The sequence below is a fragment of the Nelumbo nucifera genome, chromosome 6 (assembly GCF_055504915.1).
Source record: "Nelumbo nucifera cultivar China Antique chromosome 6, China Antique-T2T, whole genome shotgun sequence".
NCBI classification, from domain to species: Eukaryota; Viridiplantae; Streptophyta; class Magnoliopsida; order Proteales; family Nelumbonaceae; genus Nelumbo; species Nelumbo nucifera.
The window spans coordinates 32,553,830-32,561,633 of record NC_142654.1 but is presented as its reverse complement, the minus strand read 5'-3'; the positions used below and the strand labels follow the sequence as shown (position 1 = coordinate 32,561,633).

General features: G+C 53.1%; 2 protein-coding genes across 2 annotated transcripts; both read right to left on the bottom strand.

The window, feature by feature from the left end:
- Positions 1–5,186: 5,186 nt before the first annotated feature.
- On the bottom strand, positions 5,187–6,035 carry LOC148790737 (uncharacterized). Its single transcript, XM_088890346.1, has one exon. It carries the CDS (start codon positions 6,033–6,035, stop codon positions 5,187–5,189), a length of 849 nt encoding a protein of 282 aa, XP_088746472.1.
- Positions 6,036–6,212: 177 nt separating this feature from the next.
- Positions 6,213–7,225, bottom strand: LOC148790736 (uncharacterized). The gene is made up of 2 exons (XM_088890345.1): positions 7,026–7,225; positions 6,213–6,807 (listed from the first exon to the last, which is right to left on the bottom strand). Exons 1-2 carry the CDS (start codon positions 7,223–7,225, stop codon positions 6,213–6,215), a joined length of 795 nt encoding a protein of 264 aa, XP_088746471.1.
- Between the last annotated feature and the right edge of the window lie 579 nt (positions 7,226–7,804).

Below are 7,804 nucleotides of genomic sequence, written 5' to 3'. Positions count from 1 at the left end.
ACGTGGGCGATAGGTCGTGGACCCCCGAGGAGGGGGAAATCTACATTTACCAGCATTTTTTAGAGTTTGGCCTTAGGTTTCTCCTCCCAACCTTGATTTTTGAGCTACTATAGTTGTACAACATCACCATCAGCCAGCTCGTACCTAATGCCCTTCGGACCATCGTGACTGTGATGGTGTGGGCTCAGCTCAGGGGCGTGGAGTTGATGTTGAAACTATTTCGCGCCATGTTCGTGCCGAGGAAGCATGCTTCGTCAACTAACATTTACTACTTCCACCCGAGTAGAGGGAAGCTAGTGCACAACCCCTCCTTCCGTTCACGGGTGGAAGGACAAGTTTTTCTATGTCTCCTGCCCCGAGGGCTAGCGCTTCAGGTCCGACTGGGGGGAAGCCCACGTCATCGTTGAGAGATGTCCCCCACTGCTCCGTGACGAAGAGGCTGCAGCAGTAGCTCATCAACTTGTGATGGGGACATTCTAGGCGAAGCCGTTGGTGGAGGAGGTCCCCCTAGTCTTCGCTGGGATTAGCCCAGCCCCCCTCGGTAGGAGAGGTTTTGTAGTTAGTGTGTCTTCCACATTCTTTTCTTTTCCTTTTTGCTGATATGCTAACTGCTTTCTTTTGTTGTTTCACAAAAGTGCCAATGGATGCCAAAGAGTGCTTGTTGACGAAGGCCCGAGCAAAGCATGCCGGTGGACAGACGCCAAAGATGCCTGACGACAAGGTTGCCCCTGCCCCGGGAAAGGGTGAGGGATTCGCAAGGGGAAGCAGACTGTGGTGGCGCCGAAGAAGCCCACCACTCGAGAAGTGTCACTGAAGAAGCCTGCGGAGGGGCCCGAGGCGGGAAAGAAGAGGCCCGCCGCAGACGTGCCGAGGGAGGAGCCCCTGCAGAAGCTTGTCAACATAGATAGGCAGGTTGAGGAGGTGGTGCAGAGGTCCGCGCCTGGGGAGTGCCCATCTGGGCCTTCATCGGCCCCCCCATCAGTACATGGCGCCTCCGAGAGGACCGAAGGGGCTGGAAAAACACTCCACCCCCAATGGTAGCTCCGAGAAAGCTGGTTAGCAGGTCCATTCTACCGAGGGATCGCTACTGCCTTCTACAAAGCAACCCCAAGTCTATTTACGACGAGGGCCTGTACCACTTGGCTAAGGTATGGATCGCTACTGCCTTCAATGCTTCACCGTGTGCATGTTCATTTTATTTGTTTTTTGTTTTCGCTGATTGGTTTTGTCGCAGGTCTGTTTACACTTCGTTGGCTTGGGGGACCGAACAAGGCTGGCCATGGGCCGCATCGACAAGGCCGAGAAGGAGAAGAAGGTTGCGGAGGAGAAGCTCCAGAAGGTAACCGCTGCCGCCGAGGAGAAGCACTAGAAGTTCCGCAAGGCGCTTCTGGATGAACAATCGCTTCGGGACCGCCTCGAAGTTCAGCTGCAGGAGGCGCGACAAGGGCTCTCCAAAGAGCAAGTGGAGCGGGTAAGGATGGAGAGTATCGTCATGGAGGCGAAGAGAAGAGCTGCCGAGGCCGAGAAGAGGGCTGCCGAAGCCCTAAAGAGAGCTGCCGAGGCGAAGGCGAAAGCTACTGAAGCCCTAGCTTCGACGAAGAAGTCAAAGAAGGCAGCAATCAAGGCAATGGAGACGTACAAGAAGTCTTCCGACTACCTGGACGTGTTGGCAAAGTACGCTTCATCATCTTACCTCGACGGTATAGAGGACACTAAGAAGGCACTCCTACTGGTGTTGCCGGATTTTGATGTCGAGGGACTGCAAGTGATCCCTCACGCTCCTACCGAAGACACCGTTCCCGCTCTGGCCCATGATGAGGCGCAAGCGTAGACTTCCCCCCTTTTCACCGAACTTACTAGGAGGTCCTCGTGGACCAGGCCTTGCACCAGGACCCCTAAATGATGGTTGGTACTCAGGTAGGGCTCCTCCCTTCTTATTTTGTTCTGTTGCTGTAATTGTTTTGTTTTTTTTAGCACAATACAAAATTTTGTAAATGCTATACAAGATCAAAATTGAATAGTGAATGAAGTGAATGAAGCCATTTTTTGTGTACACTGTGTTTTGTGTATGTTTTGTATATGAGAGGTCCTTGCCCCTCCGAAAGGTTGACACCATGATACACAAGGCACATACGATTCAATAGTAGCATTCGTTTATTTGCACGCTCATCTCGGCTTGTCTGGATATTGGAAGCCGAGGTGGAGTCATACGCTCGAGGCCGAAGAGACCTGGCACTTTGGCCGAGGTCCGGGGCTGAAGTATGCCGCCGAGGTACTTGGGTGTTTGAAGAGCTAGGACAGAGTAGCACTGTCGGGGTGCAGCTCCCCTAACTCGTTCTTACTAAGTGTTCTCTCGGGGGAGGCCAAGGCGTCCCACCGGCGAACCCAAGGGCTCTGCCTCGTTGTTTTCTTTACGCTAAGTGCAGATGGCCGAGGGGGTCACCACGTTTGGAGGTGAGGAGGTGATGAGGTGAAGTGAAGAGGAACTTTGCTTCATTCATTCATTACTTTCATTAAAAAATTACATTCATCTGTAATACATTCAGAGGTTCTCCGAGTTCCAAGTCCGAGGGACAGGTCTTCCATCTAAGTTTTCCAATCAAAATGTTCTGGGGCTGAGAGCCTGCTTGATCCGGTAGGGGCCTTTCCAGTTGGGGCTCAACTTCCCTACTCTAGGTTCGGGAACCATGACCTTCCTGAGGACAAGGTCTCCCTCTCTGTAGTGTCTTTCTTTCACTCTGGAGTTGTAGTAGCGGGCCACTTGCTGGTGATAGGCAGTCATCCTTATCTGTGCTTGCTCTTGGGCTTCTTCCAACAGGTCTAAGTTTTCTCTGTGCGCCTCGTAATTCCCGTCCTTGATGTACCTTGGACCCAAAGCATTGGTTGGCCAATCTCTGTTGGGATCCGTGTTGTAGGTCAGGCCGAAGAGGACGCTGGGTAGTTCATTGGCCCATAGGCCTTTAGCTCTACCCAGCCTGGTCTTTAGCCCATCCAGGATGGTCCTGTTTGTGACCTCGGCCAGGTCGTTTGTCTAGGGGTACTCCACCGAGGTGTATTGTTGCCTGATGCTGAGGGAGGTGCACCATTCTCAGAATTTAGCGTCATCGAACTGCTTTTCATTGTCCATGACTAGCATGTGGGGGAGGCCGAAGTGGCAAACGATGTTCTTCCAAAAGAAGATTTGAATTGCCCACGTAGTGATAGTGGTTAGGGGTTCAGCTTCCACCCATTTAGTGAAGTAATCCACAGCAACGACGAGGTACTTCCTGCCTTCCGTAGCCTGAGGGAAGGGGCCGAGGAGATCCATCCCCCACTTGGCGAAGGGACAGGGGCTGCTGAGGGCCGAGATGGTGGTCGCTGGTTGATGGCAGAGGTTGGCATGCCTCTGACATTGATCACATTTCCACACTAGCTCGGTCGCATCCTTGTGAAGTGTTGGCTAAAAGTACCCTTGCCTTAAAGTTTTTTGGGCTAGGGTCTGGCCGCAGATGCCTTCATGAATTTCCCGGAGCACGTTCTCGCCCTCCTCCCTGCAGAGGCATCAGAGGTAAGGCAAGGTGAAGGACATCCTATACACTTTTCTTCTATCAAAGTGTAGTGCTCTGCCTGTTGTCGGAGTTTCAGGGCTTCGTTCCTATCATCGGGTAGCCTTTCTGTCAGTAGGAAGTCGATGATAGGATCCATCCAAGATGGTTTGACTTCCACGGGTAGGATCTGGATCTCCTCTATGGAGGGCCGGGCTAGTCTTTCCATGCGCACAGAGTGGCCGGGGGCCGCATCCGAGGTGCTTACCAATTTGGAGAGGGCATTGTTTCGGGAGTTCTCGGCTCGCGGGACTTGCTACAGAGTGAAGCGTTGGAAGTGGCGGGCTAACTCTTGAACTTTGGCGAGGTACTTAGCCATGATTTGTTCTCTGGCCTCGTACTCACTGTTGACTTGGTTCACCACTAGCTGCGAGTCGCTGAGGACTTTGACGTGCTTGGAGCCAAGGTCTCGGGCGAGCTGCAACCCCGCCAAGAGGGCTTCATACTCAGCTTCGTTGTTGGATGCGGGAAACTCGAATCTAAGTGCATACTCTATGACGACATTGTCGGGGGTGAGGAGAATGCGCACAGTGCGGCCGAGGGCCCTGCTAAATGTGCTTTCTACTACGAAGTCAGCCAGGGCTTGCGCTTTGATCGTGGGCCTCGACTGATATTGTATGTCAAACTCTAACAGTTCTATTGCCCACTTAATCAGGCATCCCAAAGTCTCTGGCTTGGCGAGGACGGCCCTAAGGGTCTGATTTGTCAGAACTACTATGGAGTGGGCTTGGAAATATGGCCTACACTTTTTGGCCGAGGTGATGAGGGCATAAGCTAGCTTTTCCACTTCGGGGTACTGGGTCTCAGTGCCGCTGAGGACCTTGCAACATAGTATACAGGTCTCTGAACTCCATCATCTTTCACCAGGACTGAACTGACGGCCTCGTCTCCGGCTGATAGGTACAAATACAGGGTTTCTCCTGACACCGGCTGAGCGAGGAACGGGAGTGAGGTGAGGTACAGTTTAAGCTCATCGAAGCCACACTGGAACTCCTCCGTCCACTAGAAATCTTTCAGCTTCTTGATGGCACGGAAGAAGGGAAGGCAGCGGTCTGCCAACTTTGACATGAAGCGGTTGAGGGCGGCTATTATACCGGTGAGCCTCTGAGTCTCCTTCACTGACCGAGGCGGTGCCATGTCTAGTATGGCCTGTACCTTGTTTGGGTTGGTTTCTATGCCCCTTTGAGTGACAACAAAGCCTAAGAACTTCCCTGAGGTAACCCCGAAGGCACACTTGCTCGGATTGAGCTTCATGTTGAACTTACGCAGAGTATCAAAGGTCTCGGCCAAGTTTGAGGTGTGTGCTTCGGCCTTCAGGCTCTTCACCACCATGTTGTCCACGTAGACTTTGACGTTCCTCCCCATATGATTCTTGAAAATCTTGTTGACAAGGCGCTGGTAAGTGGCCCCTGCATTCTTGTGGCTGAACGACATCACTTTGTAGCAATCACCTCGATGGTCAGACCCTAGCTCAGAAAAATTTAAGGCAAGGGTACTTTTGGCCAACACTTCACAAGGATGTGGTCGAGCTGGTGTGGAAATGTGATCAGTGTCAGAGACATTTCAACCTCTGCCATCAACCGGCGACCACCCTCTCGGCCCTCAGCAACCCTTGGCCCTTCGCCAAGTGGGAGTTGGATCTCCTCGGCAAAGGAAAACTGTCCTTCGGGCAGACTCGATTAAGGTCTCATGGTTGAAGCTGGCGTCGAGTAGGTTATCAACTTCCTCTCCTATAACCTTCCATCGTTCTAGTGCAAAGTTCCTATTCTTTTGCCAAACTGGCTTAGAGCTTGGATCCACGCTCAGCCTGTGAGTAATGATCGAAGGGTCAATTCTAGGCATGTCAGCGGCAGACCAAGCAAAGACATCGGCATTAGTTCTAAGGAAACTTACCAGTTTAGATAGGCATTTAGGGGGGAGGTTGGACCCGATGCGCACTGTCCTCTCCTGGACTGACTCATCTAGGGGAACTGAGATGGGGTCCTCAGCTGGTTGGCCTTGGCTCACTGGTTCTTCCCAAGGGTCGAGGCCCTCCAGTGATAAGGCCTCCTTATTTTTTCCTTTTAGCGCCGCCACGTAGCATTGGTGAGCGATCTGCTGGTTCTCATGAATGACTCCAACACCGTGCTCGGTGGGAAACTTAAGGGCCAGGTGATAAGAGGACATGGCTGCCCCTAGTGCATGAAGGGTTGGTCTTCCCATTATTGCATCGTAGGGAGAGGGAACCTTCACCACTAGGAACTCATGCATCCAAGTCACCTGGTGTGGTGCTGTCCCCACCGTAATGGGCAGGGTAATCTTTCCTTCTGGCCTGGTGACGTTACCGGAGAAGCCGACGAGAGGAGCGTCAGCTTGCTGGAGCCTCTCTGGCACGAGCTTCATTCTTTCATAGGTGTCATAGAAAATGATGTCGGTTGACGAGCCGTTATCCACTAAAATCTTATTCACCATAAAATTGGAGATGATGGTTGCGACCCTGAGGGCATCGTTGTGGAGGACAGCAACCCCCTCTAGGTCCTCGTCAGTGAAGACGAGGGCATGTGAACATCTTAGCCTCTACGGAGTGTCCGGGTATTTCTGTTTCTTCGGGGCAGGCTCTTGGACGTTGAGCTTCCTGGTGTAGGCTTTTCAAGGCAAAGCCGAGGCTCCACTCGAGGCCATGACCCCGGCGATGACGTCGATGACGCCTTCCAGTTGCTGGTGGTGGTGCTGCTGTTGTTGGGATGATGAGGCGCTGACCTCTCCTCCGACGAACGGCTTGAGGTGTCCTCGGAAAATGAGGGACTCTATTTCATTCTTTAGATCGTGGCAGTCCTCGGTGTCGTGTCCGGTGCCGTGGTGGTACTTGCAATACTTCATAGGGTTCCCCCTCTTCGGGTTCTGCTTCAACTTCATTGGCCACTTCATGAACTTCTCTTCCCCTATCTGCATCAGAATCTGAGTGCAGGTGGAGTTGAGTGGCGTGTAGTCACTGTAAGCCCGGGTGGTGGGCTTCTTGTTGTCTTTGCTGCCATTGTTGCCAGGGTGGTGCTGGTCTCCACTTTTCCTCTTCATCTCCGGAGGCTCGTCGTTGCACTCGACTGCCCTTTCTTGGTTGTCCTCGGCCGAAGCCTCTTCGGCCGCGATGTATTTCTGGGCCTTCTTGAGGAATTTGAGTTTGGTCTTTGGTGGGGTCTTGGCAACCGAGAACTTGAGACACGAGCCGGGCAGTGTCCATTGATGGCTGCATGCATGGAGACCATAGGGTCAAGGACTCGAACTTCGAGCTCTTCTTTCTTGAAGCGGTCGATGTAAGACTGCAAGCTTTCACCTGGCTCCTGTTTGAGCGACATCAGAGACACTACGCTCTTATGGCATCGCCTGCTACTGATGAAGCGGGCAAGGAACAAGGTTGTAAATTGCTCCCACGAGCTAATTGATCGAGGAGGAAGACTGGAGAACCAACGGCGAGCGGCCCCCTTGAAGGTAGCCTGGAAGGTCCGGCATGTCAAGGCATCGGAATAGCCATACAGTATCATGAGCGCTCTGAAACCCTCTAGGTGGTCATCGGGGTCAGTTTTTCCATTGTACGTCTCCAATGTGGGAGCCTTGAAGTGTGGGGGGAGAGGCTCTGAGATGATTTCCTGGGTGAATGCATCCATGCGACCGGCGGAGTTAACGTGACTGGTTGAGGCATCGGCTTGGCTCTCCTTAACTTAGTGGAGCTCGTCCTTGATGGCCCCAATCTCGGCTCGCAACTCGGCGGTCCCTGGGTCAGCACAGGCATGGGCCTTGCTCTTGTCTTCGAGGACCCAATGGGTGTTGGCTCATACTCCCGAATACTCTGAGACAGGGTCGCGTGCTCCTCTGTGGGTGTGATGGTCATTCAAAACATCCTTGAGGTTTGAGACGGGAGGTGGAGTGGTATGGCATCGGCTCTTGCCTCGGGAGCGAACTCCAAGGCAGCCTAACTGCCTGCCATCATCTTGGGGGGGCTCCCTACGACAGCGGTGGTGCTGCTCCGAAGATTGATGACTGTCTTCGAATTGAGCGGGCCCACTCTCCCTTCGGCTCGAAGGATAGACATTCCTTTGAGGTGAATCCGGGAGGCGGTTATTGCCCGATTTTGATGGTTCGGCCAATGGATTATTGTGGCCGAGGGCCGACATCTCGATGTTCTCACGCTGACCCTGACCCTTTGACACCCCAGCGGGGCGGTCGCCTAGAGAGGGACCTCCTGT